The 23,789-nt window shown below is 39.7% G+C and overlaps 1 protein-coding gene across 1 annotated transcript in view; it reads left to right on the forward strand.

Annotated features, from left to right (window-relative positions):
• LOC106874743 (nucleolar protein 14) overlaps nt 1-23,789 on the forward strand; it is a 33,344-nt gene that overhangs the window by 2,454 nt on the left and 7,101 nt on the right. Inside the window, exons 2-20 of the mRNA XM_014922583.3 lie at nt 280-468; nt 1,792-1,926; nt 2,181-2,319; nt 3,390-3,520; nt 4,731-4,832; nt 5,916-5,996; nt 6,811-6,879; nt 7,995-8,086; nt 8,560-8,777; nt 9,336-9,487; nt 10,342-10,396; nt 11,162-11,292; nt 12,236-12,433; nt 13,976-14,077; nt 15,578-15,640; nt 16,064-16,154; nt 17,779-17,857; nt 18,682-18,861; nt 21,843-21,987. Of these exons, the coding sequence (XP_014778069.1) occupies nt 292-468; nt 1,792-1,926; nt 2,181-2,319; nt 3,390-3,520; nt 4,731-4,832; nt 5,916-5,996; nt 6,811-6,879; nt 7,995-8,086; nt 8,560-8,777; nt 9,336-9,487; nt 10,342-10,396; nt 11,162-11,292; nt 12,236-12,433; nt 13,976-14,077; nt 15,578-15,640; nt 16,064-16,154; nt 17,779-17,857; nt 18,682-18,861; nt 21,843-21,987 (2,340 nt within the window). The 5' untranslated portion in view covers nt 280-291. The remainder of the gene's footprint in view (nt 1-279; nt 469-1,791; nt 1,927-2,180; nt 2,320-3,389; nt 3,521-4,730; nt 4,833-5,915; nt 5,997-6,810; nt 6,880-7,994; nt 8,087-8,559; nt 8,778-9,335; nt 9,488-10,341; nt 10,397-11,161; nt 11,293-12,235; nt 12,434-13,975; nt 14,078-15,577; nt 15,641-16,063; nt 16,155-17,778; nt 17,858-18,681; nt 18,862-21,842; nt 21,988-23,789) is intronic.

The raw sequence follows: 23,789 nt of genomic DNA on the forward strand, positions 1-23,789 counted from the left end.
CAAAATGCAAACTTATATTATTATATATGTTTTGTAATTTGAATTGGGTGCGAAGTGAAACAATTGTAGGCAATCAATTTATATCCATTGAATCTCTCTATTTTCAAACTTATTAATAATATTTAATGTTTTATAATATATTTATTGAAGAAATATCTCTTCAAAATATAATATAATAAACGATAAAACTATCCCTATAAGAGGTTTAAGTATCCTCATAGTCTATATATATATATATATATATATATATGTATATAATTTTGTGATCATTTTCTTTAGAAATACACAGAGATGGGCAAGAAAAAGAAACTTGATAAGTTTCAGAAGAAGGTTAAGAAGTCTGAAGTTAAGAAACTAAATCCATTTGAGATTAAGGTAAACAAGCAGAAACATCACATTCTTGGACGTAAATTACCAAAACATGAGGCAGGAATCCCTGGAGTGTCACGGTCAAAAGCAAACAAAAAGGTAATCTTTTATTTCTGTTTTTTAATTTGTTTTATTTATTTATGTTTGTTTTGCCTTTGGTTATGCACATACATACACACACATTTCTTCAATCATTTGTTTGTCTGTTTTTCTGTGCTGACATGGGTTGGACAGAAGTTTATGGCAGTTTTAACATATGTACAGTCAGTTGCTCTATTTGTTGAAATAGCATGCAAAGTGGTTGAGTATTCCTTAGATGCATGTACCCTTCATGTAATTCTCAAGTTGAACAAACACGACACACTGTGACAAGGCCAGACCTTTGGTTACATGAACTGTCCATAAGATGGGCTCCTATGCAGCTTCCTGCTACTCATATTCACTCATGAGGCTTGGGTTTGCTTAAAGCTATGGTAAATGCAAAATGCACTTACCCAGGATGCTTTGGTGTGTAGTATCGTATTCAGAACCTCGTGGTTATGAAGTAAACTTCTTGACTACTTAGCCTCATCTGCATCCACTTATCAACATCATCATCATCAAACATCCGTTTTCCATGTCGGCATGCATTGGACGGTTTGACAAGAAGGAGAGCTGCTCCATCTGTTTATCTGTTGTGGCATAGTTTCTTCAGCTGGATGCTCTTCCTAATGCCAACCACTTAACAGAGTGTACTGGGTGCTTTACACATGGCACTGGCACAGGTTCCTTTTTATGTGGTACCAACACAGCTGCTTTTTACTATATATATATGTGTGTGTGTGTGTGTGAGTCCGCCTGTCTGGCTCCTATGCCAGAGGCATGTAAAACGCATCATCCAAACATAGTCAATGCCGGTGCACCCCACAAACCCCGGACTGGCTCCTGTGTCGGTGGCACGTAGAAAACACTATCCGAAAGGAGTATTTTTTATGTGCCAGCGGCCATGTCTACAATTTCACTTGGCTTGATGGGTCTTCTCAAGCGCAGCATATCACTAAAGGTCTTGGTCACTTGTTATCGCCTCCATGAGACCCAATGTTCAAAGATCATGCTTGACTACCATCATCATTTAACATCTGTTTTCCATGCTAAAACGGATGTCTCTTTGCATTCTGTTTGTGTGTGCATGTGTAGCACCCCTTTACTCATTGTCTACCACCAAGCCTAGTATGTGCACTCATTTGGTACCTTTTAACTCTGAATTTCTCTTTAACTCTCGTCCCTACAATGTAAAGCATGACTAGAGAAATCAACCAGCATTTATATCATTTGTTATCAAATGTGCATCCTTCATATTTATGTATTTCTTGCCAGATAAATTATGCTTTTGTTTGTCGTCTATTCTTTATCACTGATGTTCCAATTTTCTATGTATTGCAGCGGAAGAACACATTACTCCAAGAATATTTACAGAGGTTTAAAGACAATCAGGTTGTTGACAAACGTATTGGAGAGAATGATGCTAACCTTAGCTACGAAGAGAAGATGGCCAAGAGGTTTGTGGCTGAGAAACAGGTGAGTGCATTTTGTAATTTGGTGTTGTGATATTAGCGTCATCGTTTAATCCTAAATACGAGCACTAGATTCCTTGGGAGAAAGCAGCAAATGTATACAAAAACAAGGAGGGAAAAAAAACAGGAGAAATGGTACACAAATACAAATGCAAACAATAGGACATTATATATACATACATGCACAGATACACACACACATACATGAATACATAAGTACATCTATCTATATGTCTGCCATACTTTTTTTCTTTCTAGAAATATCTCGATAAAAGAAATATTTTCAGTTTGAATGATGAAGAGGATCTCACTCATTATGGTCAATCCCTTTCCGAAATTGACACATTTGAAGACCCCCTAAATAGTGATGATGAAGATTATGATGGACGTATCACTGGTCAGTACATTACTCTTTATTCAGCATTTAACTTCTCACTTGAAAAATTGGTAGAGCATCAGACTAAATGCCTTCTGGTATTTAGCTATGTGTTATTTCTTTACTACCCACAAGGGGCTACACACAGAGGGGACAAACAAAGACAGACAAACGGATTAAGTCGATTATATCGACCCCAGTTCGTAACTGGTACTTATTTAATCGACCCCGAAAGGATAAAAGGCAAAGTCGACCTCGGCGGAATTTGAACTCAGAACGTAGCGGCAGACGAAATACCGCTAAGCATTTCGCCCGGAGTGCTAACGTTTCTGCTAGCTCGCCGCTTTATTTAGCTATGTGTATTCTGAATTAAATTGATGCTGGGTTTAACTTTGCTTTCCATCCATCTTCACTCAGTCAGTAAACTAAGAACGACAGTCGGCGATATAGATTATGTCCTTCCCAGTATTTCTCTGCTTTTGCCTTTGTGTGAAAAATGATTATTTTGAAGTACAACTGAAAAGTTCAGTTCCAGTGTAACTTCTCGTCATGCAAGAGTAGATAACTCCTCTATTTTTTATAGTTGCTTCCCTTGGTTATTGGGATCAGAAATCTAGCGTTATCTATCGTATGAATGGTAACATCTGGTTCTCGATGCTGCTTTGGTTAAGTAGGATAATTATATATATCTAATTTGCCCAGATCTGTGCCTTCTAGATAAACTTTCAGAACGTAGATTTATGGTCTCTCAGAAAAGAGCCACTTAACTGATCTGTATAAAGTCACTGACAAGCATGCTCCTGTCTAGAAGCATGCTGTCTCTTCTCTCTACCATTACTGTTATGGCCTCTGCTCATTTGGGCTGGCTGGGCTCATTCCACTTCAGCCCAGGCACTCCCAGCCCATTCGTTTCTTTTTTCATTACCCTTATTGGGTCCAACTCTCTCCTCCCAAAACTTCGTCCTGGAAATCTCTCTGCTTATTTCCTGAACTCTGTAGGAAAAAGTTAAAATGAGATGACGCCTTACGTCATTGTTTGATTCACACGAAAGAATGTCATACCTTTCATTTGGTTTCTTTCTCTTTTCAAGGTAAAATGATTGCTGAAGAACATTTTGGTGGTGGCTTCCTGTCTCAGACTAAAGGCACTGATGATGAGAGTAAGAAGAAACCTTGGAAAGAGCGAATGGAAGAATTGATCACCCAGTCTCGTAAAGAAAAGGTAATTACTACATCTTTGTAGCAGCCTGTTTATCTTCATAATTACAAGTGTGTTTATGTGTGTGTGTGGTATTTCTATTTATGGTTGGTCTTGGAGGAGATACAAAAGTTATAGGTATTGTGAGAGAGGTGTAGGAGGATCTGAATCAGATTCTGTCACTGAATAGGCAACCACTCCACATGACAACTTGATTTTTATTGTGTTGATTGCATCATCATCATCGTTTAACGTCCGCTTTCCATGCTAGCATGGGTTGGACGATTTGACTGAGGACTGGTGAACCGGATGGCCGCACCAGGCTCCAATATGATCTGGCAGAGTTTCTACTGCTGGATGCCCTTCCTAACGCCAACCACTCCGAGAGTGTAGTGGGTGTTTTACATGCCACTGGTACGCAGGCCAGTCAGGCGGTACTGGCGACGGCCACGCTCGAAATGGTGTATTTTGCATGCCACCTGCACAGGAGCCAGTCCAGTGGCACCAATAAGTACATACTCTTAAATAGGCCTTCAGTCATCATGTACAATGTATCAGTATGGTGAAGGGACATAGAAAGAGAGGAGAAAAAATTTCTATCTTATAAAATAGTCAGATGATGGTGATATACCTCCCGGGAAAAGATATCTGATGACAATACGAGATATTTTTATCTCTAATGATATGGTCAGTAATTGATTAATGGATTGTAATTACAATAATAATTTGGACAACTTCTCTGCTGTCAGTTTTAGGGCAATTTGACCTGACCTCATCACTACTACCTTGTCTTAATTATGGTAGGTTTTATCCTACCATTTATACATCCGGGTTATCACACCATGGTTTATATCACCATCTATACATCCATGTTACCACTCCATGGTTTATCTCACTATTCATCTATCTATGTTATCACTCTACCTCACCATCTTTATGCCCATATTATCACTCCACATGTAATCTCTGCATCTATATATTTTTTATCATTATGCTTTATCTTCAATTGTTATCACTCCATTTTGTTGATTATCTCACCATCTACATGGCTATGTTAAGACTCTGATTTCTCAGATCTTCATACTCATTATTGTAAATCTATTGTTTATCTCACTATTTATATATCCATGCTATCACTCCATGGTTTATCTGCCCATTTTTGTACAATCATTGTGTTTATCTCACCATTTGCATATCAGTGTTATAACTCCATGGTTTATCCTTTCTGCCACAGATGGAACAGCAGCAAGTACGAGAGGAAACCATCAGAATGACTGAACAGATCAACTCCGAATGGAAGACACTCCGTTTTCTCATGTCTGACTCAAACAGTAAGGTAAGGTTGCCTCTTCATCTTAAATAAAGTTTTGGTAAACTGAATGTGGATCAAGATTCTTGTTTGAGGGTCAGGTGGGCTAATGGACAGGATAGAGACAAAATAATGGAACAGCATAGGACCAAGCAATTGATGCTAAACTGAGTAGCATAAGTAGACTGGGTTTGTGGGTTTGATTTTTTATTATTACTTGTACTTGTATATGCAGTGGCGTCCACTCAGGGTGGGTTGAGCAACGAGGTCACTATGTCCCTTACAAAAACTGACCACATCCAGCGGTTGGCCCTAACGTTCCAGCAAGCAAAGTAATGCTTCCACCCGTGGGAGAAATTCTAGCTTGTAAATTTGGCAAATGCCCCACTGGGAGAGCAAATATGTCAGATAGCATGGATACCATAACTGTAGTCGCCGTTCGTTGTTGAGGTGTAGAGTTCGTGTTCGGAGATTCAGTGGAAACACATGTGCCCATGTGGTCCCCAATCACATGCATACACATTTTGGGATAGTATGATCCATAGCAGCTCATATTGACATTGTCAACCATTGCAGAGGATTCGTTGATTATCAGAGCAGACATAACTTGGGTTGTATCTATGCTAGTTAACCCATAGCTGGGAACCTGACAGGTGCCACTACCCCAGGTCAGAGTAGACTTAGTCTAAGAGGTGGTTCCATACTCCCATACTAAGGCCCCACTACAAGATGCAGTTTGACCCTTTAGCTTTCAGATTACTCTGTTAAATGTAATATTTATTTGGTCATATTGTTTTGAATGAATTAGCTTCAGGGTTTTGATAGTGTAATAGTTTTGTTTTTAGCATGACATTGTAGGGTAGGTGTGAGAGGTTGGATCTGGCCTGTTTGAACATATAACAGGTTAAATATTTGGGCCAGATTTGGCTGGTTTGAATCCTAAAAGGTTAAAGTCTTATTCATTATTGTATACACTTAGTTAAAATAGAATTTGAGGGTTGGCTGGGTTTAGGCCTCCTTGCTTCTATATCTTATACGTAACTTTTTACTTCTATATCTTTTGTTTTTGTCCTATGATTTTTTTACACTTTCTTTTACTTTTTTTGTTAGGGATCCTTTGATGAACCGAAACGAAAAGTCGATGATTACGATATGAATGTAAGATCTTTGGTCTTTGAAGCTCGAGCAATGGTAAGTGTATAACCTCTGCAACATCACCTCTGTCACTCTTTATTCATGGTGTGTATTTTTTTTTTTTATATTTAATTTATGAAATCTAAAATTACTATAGTGCAATCACACCCATGCTGGTGACACGTAAAATGCACCCAGCACACTCTGTAAAGTGGTTGGCATCAGGAAATGATGCCACAGCAGACAGTTGGTATCTGGACAGCTCTGCTAGCCCAGCTCCATGTCAAACTGTCCAACCCATGCCAGCATGGAAAGCAGATGTTAAACGATGATGATGGCCTGATGTGGTTATTGCTATAGTCCTTGGTAAACTGACATTCCTAAAGACAACCTCAGGAAGAATATATCCATTATTGGAACCAGGAGAGGATGGTGGTGTTTTAACAGAATTATCAGAACATTAGCCAAAATACCTTGTAGTATTTGTTCCACTTCTTTTACATTCTAAGTTCAAATCTCACTAAGGCTATCCTTGCCTTTCATCCCTCAGGGGTTGATAAAATTAGGTACCAGTCTACTACTGGGGTCACGGGTGTTGACTAAGTCCTTACCCTTGAAACTGCTGGCCTTATGCCTCAGGTAGAAATGATTGTTGAACAAGAGCACTCAGAGAGCACAAACCTCCGCCAAGGTAACACCAACATCCTCTCAATGATTAGCCAGAGAGGGTTTTTAAAATGAGCTCATTGGAGTCAATCTAATTGACTTGCCTCCTCCCCTCAAATTTTAGGCCTTGTGCCTACAGTAGAAAGGATTATTATTATTATTATTATTATTATTATTATTATTATTATTATTATTATTATTATAGGCAAGTAACAAAATGAAATCTGAGAAAGAACTTGCCCAAGAAGAAATGGAAAGACTTGCGAAACTTGAGGTAAGTTTATCATCTTTGTGAAGTTAATGTATTTTCGGCAATGTGGCTCTGTGGTAAGAAACTTGCTTCCCCAACCACATGGTTCCAGGTTCAGTCCCACAGCATAGCACCTTAGGCAAATGTCTTCTACTATAGCCTTGGGCTGACCAAAACCTTGTGAGTGGATTTGGTAGGCAGAAACTGGAAGAAGCCTGTCGTATATATATATATATATATATATATATATATATATATATATATATATATATATATATATATATATATATATATATATATATGTGTGTGTGTGTGTGTGTGTGTGTGTGTGTGTGTGTGTATGTGTGTGTGTGTGTGTATATATGTGTGTGTGTGTGTGTATATATATATGTGTGTGTATGTATCTATTTGTGTGTCTGTTTGTCCCCCCACTATTGCTTGACAGCCGATGTTGGTGTGTTTACATTTCATCTGCAAGATGATGATGATGATAATGATATTAGTCCTACCCACTTAATTAACTGATAGCTTGTGCCATAATGATTGTTACTCACTTAGCTAGTAAACTGATAATTTGTCTCATTATAAGCCCTACCCACTTAGTTTGTAAAACAACAATTTATGCCATTATAAGCCCCACCCACTAAGCTTGTATGACAACAGTCTATGCCATTTCAAGTCCCTCCTACTAAACTCTATTAATCTAGTAATAAATGCCTTAAGTTCCTTCTACTTGGCTAGAACCCCAATAATCAGTTAATTGGTAAATTAAGAATTATAAGAATAGTTATAATTTTCCTGATTATTAACATCGTCATTAAAGATGAATAATGTTTTCAAAAATATTTATGTGCAATTGATATTAATTTATATTTTGATGACTATGATCTGCAGTTGTCATCAGGTGTCCTGTTTGAAGAAATGTGTGTATACAGTACCTGACTAAATTTATACAAAGATCCTCCCATTTTTTTTAAGCTATGTTTAATATTGTCTATACAGTCATTTGGTCACTGACACTTAAATATTATGAAAAGGGTCCAGCCTTGAAAACAAAACTGTTCTTATTTACAACATTTAAATTAATAATTTGTGTTTTGAACAAGTCCTTTTCATTCTCATACCATGAATATTTGCAGAAAGACCGTTTACTGAGGATGAAAGCACCATGGGAAATTGAAAAACAAAAGAAACGACAATTTATATCAGCTGATGCTCTTGGAGATGAACAGTGAGTAGAAATGGGTTTTCTGTATTTACTTGATCTTTCTCTTGAAAATTCTTTCTTTGGTTGTTTTGCTTGCAATGCTGAGCAGCTCTCATTTGCTCTTAAGATCATCTAATGTTTCTGTTGGAAATGAGAATTTATAATGTTATATGTTGAGGAATAGCTGCAGTAACCAACCTGGCTGAAACCGGCTCTGGCTCTGAGTACAAATGTCTTGTTTCTATAAGTTTTGAATTAAAATTTTCCACCAAACCTTAGTCACAATTTATATTCCTAACACTAGCTGAATGATAACTAAGTGAGTGTGTGTGTGTGTGCATACACACACACATACAGGTGCATCTGTGTAGATAAGAAATTTGCTTTCCAACCACTTGGTTCCAGGTTTAGTCCCATTGTGTAGGCATTAAAACAATAAGGGTAATGATGATGAGTTCAAATCTTGTCAGGTTTCCTTTTTTTTCGTCGTGATCCAGGTTTCTACAACCTGTCCTGAAAGATAAATCAAAGAAAGAAGACAGAAACAACAAAAAGTCTGTAAAATTTAGTGACGACATTGATTTCAAAGATGATGAAGAAGAGAAGGAAGATGATGAAGATAACGATGATGAAGATGACGATGAGGATGATGATGACGACGACGGGAGTGATGATGAAGATGATGATGAAAAGGATAGTATTAAACACTATTCCGGTAAGTTTCACTTTAATGAGACTTTTTTTTTTACTTTCTATTACACGTTGTTCTATTCTTGTACCAGTTTTCAGTCATTGAACTGTGGCCATGCTGGGGCAAGATTTGAAATCTGTAGTTTGGTATGATTCTGACAAAATTGGGGTTCCTCAGGCCAGGATATAATCAAAGACGTCAACCTTAGTATTTGATTAGAACTTCCACAGCTTCCCTCTTGTAATATAATACTCTCTTCTGAGTCATACAAACTCATAGGGCTTGTTTTCCAGATTCTGTGGTGTATGTATTTTCCTCCTGGATGAGACTCTGGTCCATCGCAGGGTTACTCATTTTTACCAGCCGAGTAGAATGGAGCAACACAAAATGAAGTGTTTTGCTCAAGGACACTTCATAGAACATCTGCCTGATCCAAGAATTGAAACCACAATCTTATGATCATGAGTGCATGATCATAATCACTAAGCCGTTTGCCTCCACTTTAATTAACATGTAAGATACAAATAAATAAATTTATTTAATGATAAATATTTTGTTTAATTTTTCTGTTCAAATTTATAGATGATGATGATGATGATGACGACGACGACAAGAAGGATGGTGACGATAATGCGAAAGCAGACAAATCAAAGGAGGTAGCTGGAAACAGTGAGAAAAATGAGGATCGTATGACTGACAAAAAAGATGAAGATGATGAAGAAGCTGATGCCAAGGTAAGAATTAGCACTGACAAAACTGATGTGAAACTGGTAGATTTGATCATTCCTTTTTTGTAGCACCTTAACAGAATTCACTGATTTATCATCATCATTATTATTATTATTCAATAAGAGCAGCACTTACCATCAAAGTGACACCTGGGTACAAATATCCAAAGCCCAATATAACCACCGTGACTCCCCGTCTGATAAGGGTACGCCAGGCACATGCATCACGACCATATGTGCACAACATGGTGATCGCATATCAAGATAAACAGCGCATGACCTCGCAGGTGGGACCGAGTTAGAATTTTCTTCAGGTCGAGTAGCCCATCCTGCTCAAAAGGTCCTTGAATAAAAGTTGTTTAAAGATGTTGAACGAAACACCCATGTTTCCAGAGGTGAATTATTCAAACCCCAAAGAATATGGCTATGATGCTCCCCCACTACTTCTGCTCATGATCAGAGATGTACATATCATCAGCCACCAAGGGACATGCTCAACTGGTTATGGTCAAACAACTGACAAGTAAATCTGTGGTATTAAGCAGAATATTTGCTGTAGCCCATCTTTTTATACCAAGACAAAACAATGTACATGATAACACTTCCAATCAATTCAGATCAGAAACCACGAGAGCCAGTGCTTGGTACTGCATCCGGGCATTTATTATTATTATTGTTATTAAGGCGGCGAGCTGGTAGAATTGGTAGCATGCTAGGCAAGATGCTTAGTGGCATTTCATCTGTCTCCATGTTCTGAGTTCAAATTTTGCCAAGGTCGACATTGACTTTCATCCTTTCAGATACCATGTTCTATCCTGTTGTTGCAATAACTATTGATCTTCTGATTTATTCGTTTTCAGAAAATGTCAGAAATATCAGAAAAGGCCAAGAAAGAACTACCATTTGTATTCAAAGGTAAATTTACTAAGATATCAACCTTTATATTTCAGTTATTAGATTGTGGCTATGCTGGGGCACCACCTTGGAGAATTTTGAATGAATCAACCCCAGCAGTAGTTGGAGGACAAACACAGGCACAAATACATGCACACATAGGCATATATACATATATGACAGGCTTCTTTCAGTTTCCATCTACCAAATCCACTCACAAGGTTTTGGTTGGCCTGAGGCTATAGTAGAAGACACTTGCTAAAGGTGCCATGCAGTGGGGCTGAACCTGGAGCCATGTGGTTGAGAAGCAAATTTTAAGCCTCTTTACAGTCTTTCTTTTATTTTCCTTTTCTTCTGTATGGAAGGCAGCGAGCTGGCAGAAACGTTAGCACACCGGGCGAAGTGCTTAGCGGTATTTCGTCTGCCACTACATTACAAGTTCAAATTCTGCCAAGGTCGACTTTACCTTTCATCCTTTTGGGGTCGATTAAACAAGTACCAGTTACACATTAGGGTCGATATAATCGTTTTAATCCGTTTGTTTGTCCCCTCTGTGTGTAGCCCCCGTGTGGGCAGTAAAGAAATAAGAAACTGTATGGAAGCTCAGTGTGTGTGTTTGTGTATATGTACATATGAATCTGTAGGTGTATGCTTGTGTGAAATGTGTAGCTAATTCTAGTCTAACTAACGAGAGATGTTCTTTCTGTTAGGAACTTATAAAGTGTGGTCCTCCATGGTGCATATTATTAATTGCTTTGCTTGACTATATGTTGTTCTCAATTTCAGTACCAAAATCATATGAAGCACTCAAGACAGAACTAGATGGTCGTTCTGCAAATGACCAAATTACCATCATTGAGCGGATGGTGAAGTGCAACCATCCCAGTTTAGGTGATGGTAACAAGACAAAGCTCGAGGTATGTTACAAAAAAAAACACTCACACACATATTCTTCACTCTTATCCATCCATCTATCTATCTACCTAAATACATATGTACACACATACATACTTACTTGTCTGTGTGTGTGTAACTGCGCATGGATTATTGGCGATTTTACTTTCCTCTTTCTTCCTTCTTTTCCTTTTGGACATTCCTGTTTTCCTGTTTCCGAAGAAGAGCTATGCTCGAAACGTAAAGCAACTACTCTTTTCCTTCTCCAAGCATCGTATTAATACTTTGCTTGTGTTGCATCCTCCTTTTGTTTTTCTCTCTTTTTTTAATTATATATATATATATATATATATATATATCGTTCATCATCATCATCATCATCATCGTTTAACGTCCGCTTTCCATTAAACGATGATGATGATGATGATGATGAACGATATATATATATATATATATATATATATATATATATATTGTATATAGCATCATCACCATCATCATCGTTTAACATCCATTTTCCATGCTGGCATGGGTTGGACGGTTCAGCTGAGGTCTGGGAAGCCAGGAGGCTGCACCAGGCACCAATCTGATCTGGCAAGGTTTCTACAGCTGGATGCCTTTTCTAACGCCAACCGCTCCAAGAGTGTAGTGGGTGCTTTTTACATGCCACCAGCACAGGGGCCAGAGGAGCTGGCATCGACCACGATCGGATGGTGCTTTTTACGTGCAACTGGCACAGAAGAAGCCAGTCAAAGCGGTAGTGTCATTGGCCATGTTTGGATGGTACTTTTCATGTGCTATTATTGTCATTATCCAAATTCCAGTGATGGAGCTTTTGTTTCTCTGTTAGAAGCCAATTCCTTTCTTCTACGAAGAATTCTAATAAATAAATTTAAAAAGAGCGAAGAAACACACACACATGCATGCGCATACATACATGTAATCCCTTTGTGTTTGATTCTACAGAAACTGTTCACATTTGTCCTGACCTTCTACATGGATGTGTGTAAGCACCAAGAAGTAAATCTATGGCTTGTGGATCGACTGGTTGTTAAACTGTTCCAGTTAGCACAGTTCTCCTCACAACCTGCTGCTACAGCTGTGTTGGCAGCAATCAAAGCCCACCAGTCAGCGCTTGGGAAGACCTTCCCTGGTCTTGATACGGTAAGATTTTAAAATTGTTCTTCTTTCTCGTTCGATTAATCTGGATTGAGTTGATCTATGATCAGAGCTATTCCAGCTTCCAGTGTGATCATTTCATCCTCCTATATATACACATATGCACACATAGATCACGTGACTGTAGAATCTATCTCATTGGCTCTCAGAAAATGTTTTTGTTGTTGTCCTAAGGTAACATATGATGAAATACATTCCAAATGAGACCTTCTCTTGTTTCAACCTCAAAGTATCTTAGTAGCACTCACTTCAGTGTGTCCTTCCTTTTTCTAAGACAGTACTGATATTTTGCTGCTGTTTCTAGCAGGACTACTAACTGCTAAGAGGGCAGGTGGGTAACCTTGCAAGCTCCTCAATCATCATGATTCTCCTTTAGAGGTGGTGCCCTTCCCCATGCCAACCATTTATCTCCTACAGCAGAGAACTACATGCAACTATTCTAAAGTTGGTTAATTTCATTACAATTGTTTGCAAGGGTCATAACTCTGCTTTGGATGGTGTTGTTTATTCTGAAAGGAAATTTAAAGAAATAAAAAGTATCGTGGGCTTACAAAATCATTGAAGCTTTGAGGAAAATGACTCCTGGTATTTCTTCTGACTTTTTATATTCTTAGTTCAAATCTTGCTGAGGTCAGTTTTGCCTTTCAAACATCCGGGGACAATAAAAGATACACATAAATACACACACACACACAATGGGCTTTTTTCAGTCTCCATCTACCAAATCCACTCACAAGGCTTTAGTTGACCTGAGGCTATAGTAGAAGACACTTGCCAAAGGTGCCATACAGTGGAACTGAACCCAGAACCATGAGGTTGGGAAGCAAGCTTTTTACTACACAGCCATGCCTGCGCCTTATGTTGAATCTATCTTGCTAGTTTGCAGTGGTGGTCATTTTAAGGAGAATGGCTGCTGCTTGTAGAGATGGATTTAACTAATACTTAAAGCAGGCTTAGTGACTTTATGGAAGTTCCTCGATAGTGGCTAATGTGATTCTTATTTTAAACAATGCAGTTGAACCGCCATTTATGAACACCTGACATCAGGAACAAATCAGTTTACAAATAATTTTATGAGCATAAAACATCTCAGGTGAGAAGTGGTGTCTCAAGTAACAAATATGCAAAAACCAGCAACAACAACATTTGGTGACAAGCTGAGAATATCAGCAACACAGCACTAGTTACTGTTGAGCTTTTATTCAGTATACATCCTTGATCAAATTTGCCTTGCTTTCTCTTGAATATCCTATGGGAAAAAATAGTTTTGATTTACAAGCATTATGGGTGACAAATGGCCTTCAGGAATGAATTAAATTTCTAAACCGATGTCCCACTGTAGAATGTTTATGGAAGAAGAGTAGAAATGACTTATGTTTAAGCTACAGCAGTGATATGTCATTCAGACGGGTGATTGAAACTATGAAACAGTAAAATGTACAGACAACAGAGTTTATTTCCACCATCGCCGCCACCCCTTTTTTTGTGCCATCCTTGAATGCAGTGCTTATTTTCATTTTGATCTAGTTGTTGCTGTTGAAGTTGATTCCAATCCTATATCCAGCTTCTGATTTCCGACATTTTGTTTGCACCCCAGCCATGATTTTCATGTCACAGATACTTTCTCAGGTGAGTGTTTCATTTATTTATTCATTTACTTTATATATGTTATTCAACATCTACTTAGATGGAAAACATTTTGCAAAACTTTTTACTTCTAAATTGGTGCAGGTGTGATTGTGTGCTTAAGAAACTTGCTTCCCGACTTTGTTGCTTTGACTGTTCCATATTTTAGAGATGAGGAATTCTGTTCATTATTTCCATTGGACGGATACGTGTCCTCATCTTCTTTGTTGTTACCACAACGTTTCGGCTGATTTACTCTCCACCCTTCATCTGGTGTCCTAGTGGAATAAATAGTAGTAATAATAATAATAATTAATTCGTTTTATTGGCCACAAGGGCTAATATCAATCAAAAACATATAAGGACAAAGACAAGATGAAGGTTGCAAAAGGTTTTGTCCGAAAAGGAAGGAAAGTTCGTCTAAACGGAGAAAGATATAATGAATAAATAGATAAATAAATAAGTAGAAGCCCCCGAAGGGGGAGGCGCTTCGAAAAAGGAAAGGTTACACGTGGAAAAACCCACAAAGCCACGGGAGCCTGGTCAGAAAAAAATAAGAAAGGGGTATAGAGCCCTTTCTCCTATTAATCATCATCATCATCGTTTAACGTCCGCTTTCCATGCTAGCATGGGTTGGACGATTTGACTGAGGACTGGTGAAACCGGATGGCAACACCAGGCTCCAGTCTAATTTGGCAGAGTTTCTACAGCTGGATGCCCTTCCTAACGCCAACCACTCAGAGAGTGTAGTGGGTGCTTTTACGTGTCACCCGCACGAAAACGGCCACGCTCGAAATGGTGTCTTTTATGTGCCACCCGCACAAGCCAGTCCAGGGGCACTGGCAACGATCTCGCTCGAAAATCCTACGGGAGCCAGTCAGGCGGTACTGGCAACGGCCACGCTCAAAATGGTGCATCTCATGTGCCACCCGCACAAGAACCAGTCCAGGGGCACTGGCAACGATCTTACTTGGCTTGCCGGGTCTTCTCACGCACAGCACATTTCCAAAGGTCTCGGTCAGTAGTCATCGCCTCGGTGAGGCCCAATGTACGAAGGTCTTGCCTCACCACCTCAGCCCAGGTCTTCCTGGGCCTACCTCTTCCACGGGTTCCCTCAACTGTTAGGGTGTGGCACTTTTTCACGCAGCTATCCTCATCCATTCTCACCACATGTCCATACCAGCGCAATCGTCTCTCTTGCACACCACAACTGATGCTTCTAATGTTCAGCTTTTCTCTCAAGATACTTACACTTAATAATAATAATAATAATAATAATAATAATAATAACATCAGCAAAAATACCTTAGGAATGAGAACCCAGGGTTGGGTTCAAAATTTTTGGGTCAATAAAATAAGTACTAGTCTAGCAGAGGGTTCGATGTAATCAACTAGCCACCACTTCCAAAATTTCTGGCCTTGTAGTGCCTATCGTAGAAAGGATTGTTATTTTTATGATCACAGCTTACATTTTTTCTAATATCTCAAATACTTTATTTCCAGTGTCTGATTTCATGTGAGAGAGATGTAGCTGCTGGTTTATTTATCAGTACTATACTATTACAGGTAAGCAGAGATTTTTGTTACAAATTGTATCATCTTATATCATAAATTATAGAATCTGATTTGAAGGGTAATCAATAACTCAGTTGCCTGCCAAGTAATATATATGTTGTTCAATCTTTTAGTATTTAAACAGGCTGTATCGGGCCAAAATACTCTACATGTCTTATGTTGAAACTGGCCAGATTCAACCTCTCATACTTACCTTACAATGTCATTTTAAAAATTAAACTATCACATTATCAAAATCTCAAAGCTATGAGATAATGCATGATTAATTAAAAGCAATCTGAATAAGTAAACATTGTGTTTCACAGTAATCTGAATGCTAAAAGATTAAATCTCATTAGAGGATCTGGTTGTTTATGTCAATTTGCTGATTATAGCATCGTTTCTGATTGGTCTATGTTCTCTCTGTTCTTGCAGTGTGTCTCCATGTCTAAAAGATATATACCAGAGGTCATGAACTTCCTCTATGCTGTCCTTACTTTAGCCACTGTTGAACCCTCAAATACCAGTAAGTCTTTATTTCTCTTTTCGTCTTAACCTTTGTCACAGATGACAATAATGCTGCTATTACCAGTCATTGTGTATGACACCTCCTTGGAGAACCTACTTAACTCTATGAGTAACTAGGCCATATCCTAGTCCACTTCTGCCAGCCAACATAATGCTAATAATATTGCTTTCAACATTTTGCACAAAGCCAACAATTTTAGGCGAGGGGTGAATTGATATCATTGACAACCCCAGTGTTTGACTGGTACTTAGTATATCAACCCCACAAAGAATGAACAGCAAAATTGACCTCAGCAGAATTTGAACTCAAAACATAATGATGGATGAAATGCCTCTAAGCATTTTGCACAGCATGTTGACGATTCTATCAGCTCACTGCTTTAATAATAATAATAATCCTTTCTATTATAGGCTCAAAGCTTGAAATTTTTTTAAGGGAGGGGACTAGTTGGTTACATCAACTCCAGTGTATCACTGGTACTTAATTTATTGATCCTGAAAGGATGAAAGGCAAAGTCAACCTCGGCAGAATTTGAACTCAGAAAGTAGCGACAGGTGAAATACCGCTAAGCATGTCCCCTGGCACACTAACAATTCTGCTAGGTTTGGCTTTTTTTTTCTTCTTTTTTTTAACCAGTCAATAAGATCGACCCCAGTATGCAACTGGTACTTAATTTATTGACTCCGAAAGGATGAACAGCAAAGTCGACCTCAGCAGGACTTGAACTCAGAATGTAATGGCAGACGAAATACCGCTAAGTATTTCACCTGGCATGCTACCAAATCTGCCAGCTGGCCATCTTTATAATAATAATAATAATAATAATAATGATGATGATGATGATGATGATGATGATGATGATGATGATGATGATGATGATGGTGATGATGATGGTGATGATGATGATGATGATGATGATGATGATGATGATGATGATGATGATGGTGATGATGATGGTGATGATGATGGTGATGATGATGATGATGATGATGATGATGATGATGATGATGATGATGATGATGATGATGATGATGATGATGATGATGATGATGATGATGATGATTAGAAGCATCAGTTGTGGTGTGCAAGAGAGACGATTGCGCTGGTATGGACATGTGGTGAGAATGGATGAGGATAGCTGCGTGGAAAAGTGTCACACCCTAACAGTTGAGGGAACCCGTGGAAGAGGAAGACCTGGGCTGAGGTGGTGAGGCAAGACCTTCGTACATTGGGCCTCACCGAGGCGATGACTACTGACCAAGACCTTTGGAAATGTGCTGTGCGTGAGAAGACCCGGCAAGCCAAGTAAGATCGTTGCCAGTGCTCCTGGACTGGCTTGTGCGGGTGGCACATAAAAGACACCATTTCGAGCGTGGCCGTTTTCGTGCGGGTGACACGTAAAAGCACCCACTACACTCTCTGAGTGGTTGGCGTTAGGAAGGGCATCCAGCTGTAGAAACTCTGCCAAATTAGATTGGAGCCTGGTGTTGCCATCCGGTTTCACCAGTCCTCAGTCAAATCGTCCAACCCATGCTAGCATGGAAAGCGGACGTTAAACGATGATGATGATGATACTGATGGCACCATTAATGCTTATCTGTCTGTTTCTCTCTTTTTACAGAGTCTGTGGTGTTCCTGCCACCTTTCCAAATATCTACCTGTCCACAGGGTCTTTTACGGATCAGTGAACAGGCACAAAGGTAAATATACCCCTAGTTTCAAGTTCTGAGTTTCTTTTATCTTTTGTTTGTTTCAGTCATTGGACTATGGCCATGCTGGGGCACAGCTTTGAAGGGTTTAGTCATTAAAATTGACCCCAGGACCTTTTTTTTCTTGTAATGCTTGGTATTTATCACAAAGGGGATGATTAAAGATTGCAACAAGTAGAGGATTGCTGATTTTGAAATCAACTCATCCAGCTGGTTCCAATATGGAAAACTAAATATAAAATGATGGTGGCATACATCACATAAGTCTAATAACAAATATCTTTTACTTGTTTCAGTTATTAGATTTTGGCCATGCTGGGTTTTTTTTAGTTGAACAAATCGACCCCAGGAATTATTCTATCGGTCTCTTTTGCCAAACTGCTAAGTTACAGAGATGTAAACATACCAACACCAGTTGTCAAGCAATGATGGAAGACAAACAGATACAAAGACACACATACATAGATATAGATATACATACAACTGGTTTCTTTCAGTTTCCGTCTACCAAATCCACTCACAAGGCTTTGGTTGACCCAAGGCTATAGCAGAAGATGCTTGCCCGTGGTGCCAGGCAGCTGGACTGAACCCAGAACTACATAATTGGGAAGCAAGCTTCTTACTACAGGGCCATGCCTGTATTTATTTTTTAGGAATGTGATGTGGGTGTAAGTTGAAGGAGCTATGATTGTTATTTCTAGCATGTTGAGCAACCACATAGAGGTTCCCTCATTGGTTCATGCACTGTCTTATTGTATTTGCTGTGTTTCAAATCATTAAATAGTTGTTTGAATTTCTTTCTGTGTCTTCTTTAGTGAAAACGTGAAACCATTGAAGTTGAGCTGGCTGTTGATCAGGGACAGCAATCAGATGACAAAGACTTTGAGAAACAAAAGCAAGAAGAGTGAAGATAACAATGACAGTGATGATAAAGATGAAGATGACCTCATCAACAAACTGGAGGACACAACTTCATTAGACTGCAACGAATTTAGGTAAAATCTTTCAACTTTTTTTTCTTACTATCAGCACTGATGTTATATTTCTGGTAAGACAGCTGCAGGAGAAATACCTAGCCAAGGATAAACCTCTGTACCTGGCTTTCGTTGACATGGAGAAAGCCTTTGACAGGGTCCCCCGATCCCTTATCTGGTGGTCAATGAGGAAACTAGGGATAGAAGAATGGTTAGTGAGAGCTGTGCAAGCCATGTACAGAGACGCTGTCAGTAAGGTGAGGGTTGGCAATGAGTACAGTGAAGAATTCCGGGTAGAGGTAGGGGTCCACCAAGGTTCAGTCCTCAGCCCCCTCCTATTTATCAAGCCCACTTATGCGTAACATTCCTTCTTTGGACACTAAACTCTGCTTGTGAAGACCTGTTGAGGCAAGTGAAATCGAAATTGAACTAAATTTGTAGACTGGCACCCATGCCAACGTCTTCATTGAACACTAAACTCGGCTTGCGAAGACCTGTTGGGGCAAGCGAAGTCGTGATGGCACCAGTACTGGTAAATCACTGGCTTTTGTGCCGGTGGCACGTAAATAGCACCATTTGAGCGTGACCATTACCAACGTCGCCTTCCTGACACTTGTGCCAGTGGCATGTGAAAAGACATTCGAGCGAGTTCATTGCCAGTACCGCTGGGCTAGCCCTTGTGCAGGTGGCATGTAAAATACACCATTTCGAGCGTGGCTGTTGCCAGTACCTCCTGACTGGCCTTCGTGCCAGTGGCACATAAAAGCACCCAGTACACTCTCTGAGTGGTTGGCGTTAGGAAGGGCATCCAGCTGTAGAAACTCTGCCAAATCAGATTGGAGCCTGGTGTAGCCATCTGGTTCACCAGTCCTCAGTCAAATCGTCCAACCCATGCTAGCATGGAAAGTGGACGTTAAACGATGATGATGATGACCACAACACTCCATTCCACATTTACTACATGCACCACACCACACTGTTCTGTACGGCATATCACCACTCCAGGCATCAAACAGTATAGCTCCAGTAATACACAGTAATAAATACACTACACCATACCACAGCAAACACCACTCCATACCACGTTTTGTTGTGCAGTACCATAACACACCGTTCTATGTCACACGGCACTGCACCAGTGCCACACTGTTCTATACTACACAACAGTACTAACATCAAACTACACACTCCACCCTACCCTATCCTACCCACTCCCCCCCATTTTTATTTTATATTTTCCAATTACCATGGCAACAACTATTATCTGAAGGAACTGTGAATAAGTCCAATTAAAAAATCAATAGTGAGTCTAAAAACACTCGAGCTGTATTATAATGTATTCTCTCCTGATATCATAACACTGGGTTGCTGGCTTTTGTCTCTTGTCAGTCAGTCTGTCGGTCGGCTGGTGTGTGTGTGTGTGTGTGTCCTGGTGGGGAAAGTGGAACTGGAGAATTTGTTGTTGATGATGGAATGGAGGGGTGGGGAGATGGCAGTGGTGGCGGTAGGGGGTGGTGACTGATTCTGTGTCTTTGACTGACATCTTAATTTTGAGTGAGCCTGTCACAATATATTTGTCATATATACATATACACATATATATATATATATACACACACACACACACGCACGGTACATACACATGCACGCACACACATACACTGTCTCTTGCACACACACACAGAGGTTGGGTGTAGTGTATGTGAACATATGGTGCATGTATATCTATGTGTGAAAATGTATATGTGTGTATGTGGAAAGAGCTTTTAATTCCATATGTTTGTGTGTATATGTAAATGTGTGTGTGTGTGTGTATCAGCATTGTTCTTTTAGCTTCTATTTTTTCCATGCTTGCAAGAGTCAGGCAGAATTCATTAAGGTAGATTTTCTATGGCTAGATGCCTTTCCCGTCATCAACCCTCATCTGTTTCATGGAGGATTATAAAAGAGGATCATTGCTTGATGCCTGTTCTCAGATATCATTCACTTTCAAGACGAGTTATATGTGTCATGGCTGCGTGGTTAAGAAAGCTTACTTTTAAACCATGTGGTTCCAGGTTCAGTCCTACTCCATTGCTATGTGGCACCTTGGGTGTGTATTGGCTATTATAGCCTTGGACTACCCAAAGCCTTGTCAGTGGACAGAAATTGAACGAAGCCTGTTGTGTGTGTGTGTCTGTGTTTATCCCTAATCACTACTTGACAATATTGGTGTGTTTATATCCCTGTAACTTAGCAGTTCAGCGAAAGAGACTTATAGAATAAGTATCAGGCTTTAAAACAAATAAGTACTGGAGTCAATTCTTCAAGGCAGTGCCCCAGCATGGCCACAGTATAATGACTGAAATGAGTAAAAAGAAAAGGATGTTTATATTACTGTGTGTCTTTGTGTCTCTTTGTCTTGCCATTTTGCTATAAATACAAATGAGTGACCTGATCCGAAACTCAGTGTTGTTCATTTCCGGTCTGTAGAAACATGATCAACCCTAACCCTAACCTGGTTTCGAAACAGGTGAGGGTTTGTGACAAGAAAGGCACCTGGCCATAGCAAAATCTACCTCAGCTAATTCCATTCTGACTCATGCAAGCATGGAAAAATGGATATTTAAATGATGATGATGATGATAATGATTGCAGTGTGTGTCGAGGTAAATAATATATGTATATGCGTGTAGAGCTTGTGTGTGTGTGTATGCACATATATATATGTTTATAATATAGTGTGTGTGCAGATGTATGCATGTGATTGTGAGGTGTGCATGTGTGTGTATGTATTCTCTTTTACTTGTTTCGGTCATTTGACTGCGGCCATACTGGAGCACCGCCTTTGGAGTGGATTTGAATTTTCCAGGAGCCAGTTCATTGAGTTCAAACCTGCTCGACTAAAGGTGGTGCTCCAGCATGGCCGCAGTCAAATGACTGAAACAAGTAAAAGAGTAAAAAGAGAGTAGCACACACACACACACACATGTATTTTTATGTGTATGTATCATTTTATACAGGTTGAGTGCCATACATGTTGCAGTGGGTCTGCTCAAGGAGTTCTCTACATTGTATTCTGGTCTTCCAAGTTTTGCAGCAATTTTCCAACCAATTACCACTCAGCTCAATAAGCTTCCTACAGAAAAATATCCACCAGTAATTCAGGTAACTTCTTCTTTCTTTCTTTCTTTCTTCATTTCTTTTCTCCCTCTCTCTCTCCTTTTTTCCACAGGTACGTAAAATGGCTCTAATTGCAATTTTTTTTTCGCCATTTATTTATAAAAGATGTAAAATAAAGAATAAACAATTCAGTGATGATTGAACAACATTTTGTAATTTAAATAAATGAACGCAGGAGTGGCTGTGTGGTAAGTAGCTTGCTTACCAGCCACATGGTTCCGGGTTCAGTCCCACTGCGTGGCACCTTGGGCAAGTGTCTTCTACTATAGCCTCGGGCCGACCAAAGCCTTGTGAGTGGATTTGGTAGACGGAAACTGAAAGAAGCCCGTGTGTGTGTCTGTATTTGTCCCCCCCACCATCGCTTGACAACCGATGATGGTATGTTTATGTCTCCTGTAACTTAGCGGTTCGGCAAAAGAGACCGATAGAATAAGTACTAGGCTTACAAAGAATAAGTCCTGGGGTCGGTTTGCTCGACTAAAGGCGGTGCTCCAGCATGGCCACAGTCAAGTGACTGAAACAAGTAAAAGAGTAAAGAGAATGCAACATGGAGGTTCACATTTCCCAAAATCATCTGAAAATCCCCTAAAAAAAGCTTTTAACTCAACCTGGTGTATCTTTTATCAGTCATTAGACTGTGGCCATGCTGGGGCACTGCCGTGAAAATTTTCTCAGTTGAATGAATCAACCCCCCCCCCCCCCCACAGTCCTAATTTTTTTGAGGCCTGGTACTTATTTTATCAATCCCTTTTGCTGAACTGATACATTATGGGGCCATAAACACACCGACACTGGCAAGCGGTGGCAGGGAACAAAGACACACACACGTATATAACAGGCTTGGTTAGATGATTAAGAAGTTTGCTCCTCAAGTCTGTGGCTCACCCCGCCCCACCTCATCCACTGTGTGGCACCTTGGGCTGATGAATGGCCATGAGTAAGTTTGGTAAGACTGGAATTGTACAAAGATTTGTTTGTGAGTATGTATGCATGTGTGTGTGTGTGTGTGTGCATGCATGTATGTATATCAGAGAGAGAGATGGTGTGTGTGAGGAGATGTATGTTTCTGTGTGGATGTTTAGGTTTTTGTGCCTTACATAGGAAGAGTATTCATCATCATCATCCTTTAACGTCCGCTTTCCATGCTAGCATGGGTTGGACGATTTGACTGAGGGCTGGTGAACCGGATGGCTGCACCAGGCTCCAATCTGATCTGGCAGAGTTTCTACAGCTGGATGCCCTTCCTAACGCCAACCACTCTGAGAGTGTAGTGGGTGCTTTTACGTGCCACTGGCACGAGGGCCAGTCACACGGTTACTGGCAACGGCGTCGCTCAAAAAGGTGTTTTTTACGTGCCACACAAACATATATGTATAAATGAGAGGGTGGTGAAAAGTTCCTGGCTTTAAGGGTATCGTAAAAAGCCTGCTTGAAGGACTGCTGTAATAAGTATGAATCTGAGAGGGGACATGGTGAATAAAATCAGAATTCACTGATCCTCCTGTATTTTCTTTGACCCAAAGCCAGGAACTTTTCAGCACCCCCTCGTAGGCATAGAGTTTGTTTGTTGGAGGCAAAAAGATTGCTCTGGTCCTTCCCACAATTCATTGGATTGCTAAGGTACCACTGGAAACTTCATTCTTCATTCTGTGTAATTTCAACCATGTCAGCCTGTCAGAAGCCCTCTTTCTCTCCATCTCCCCCCCCCCTTCGCTCTCTCACTATCTCTTTCTCTCTCTTAATTTACTCTTCCTATCCTTCTCATCCTTTTCTTTCTCCCTCTCTTT

Source organism: Octopus bimaculoides, chromosome 14, assembly GCF_046866305.1.
Source record: "Octopus bimaculoides isolate indiv1 chromosome 14, ASM4686630v1, whole genome shotgun sequence".
Classification (NCBI taxonomy): domain Eukaryota; kingdom Metazoa; phylum Mollusca; class Cephalopoda; order Octopoda; family Octopodidae; genus Octopus; species Octopus bimaculoides.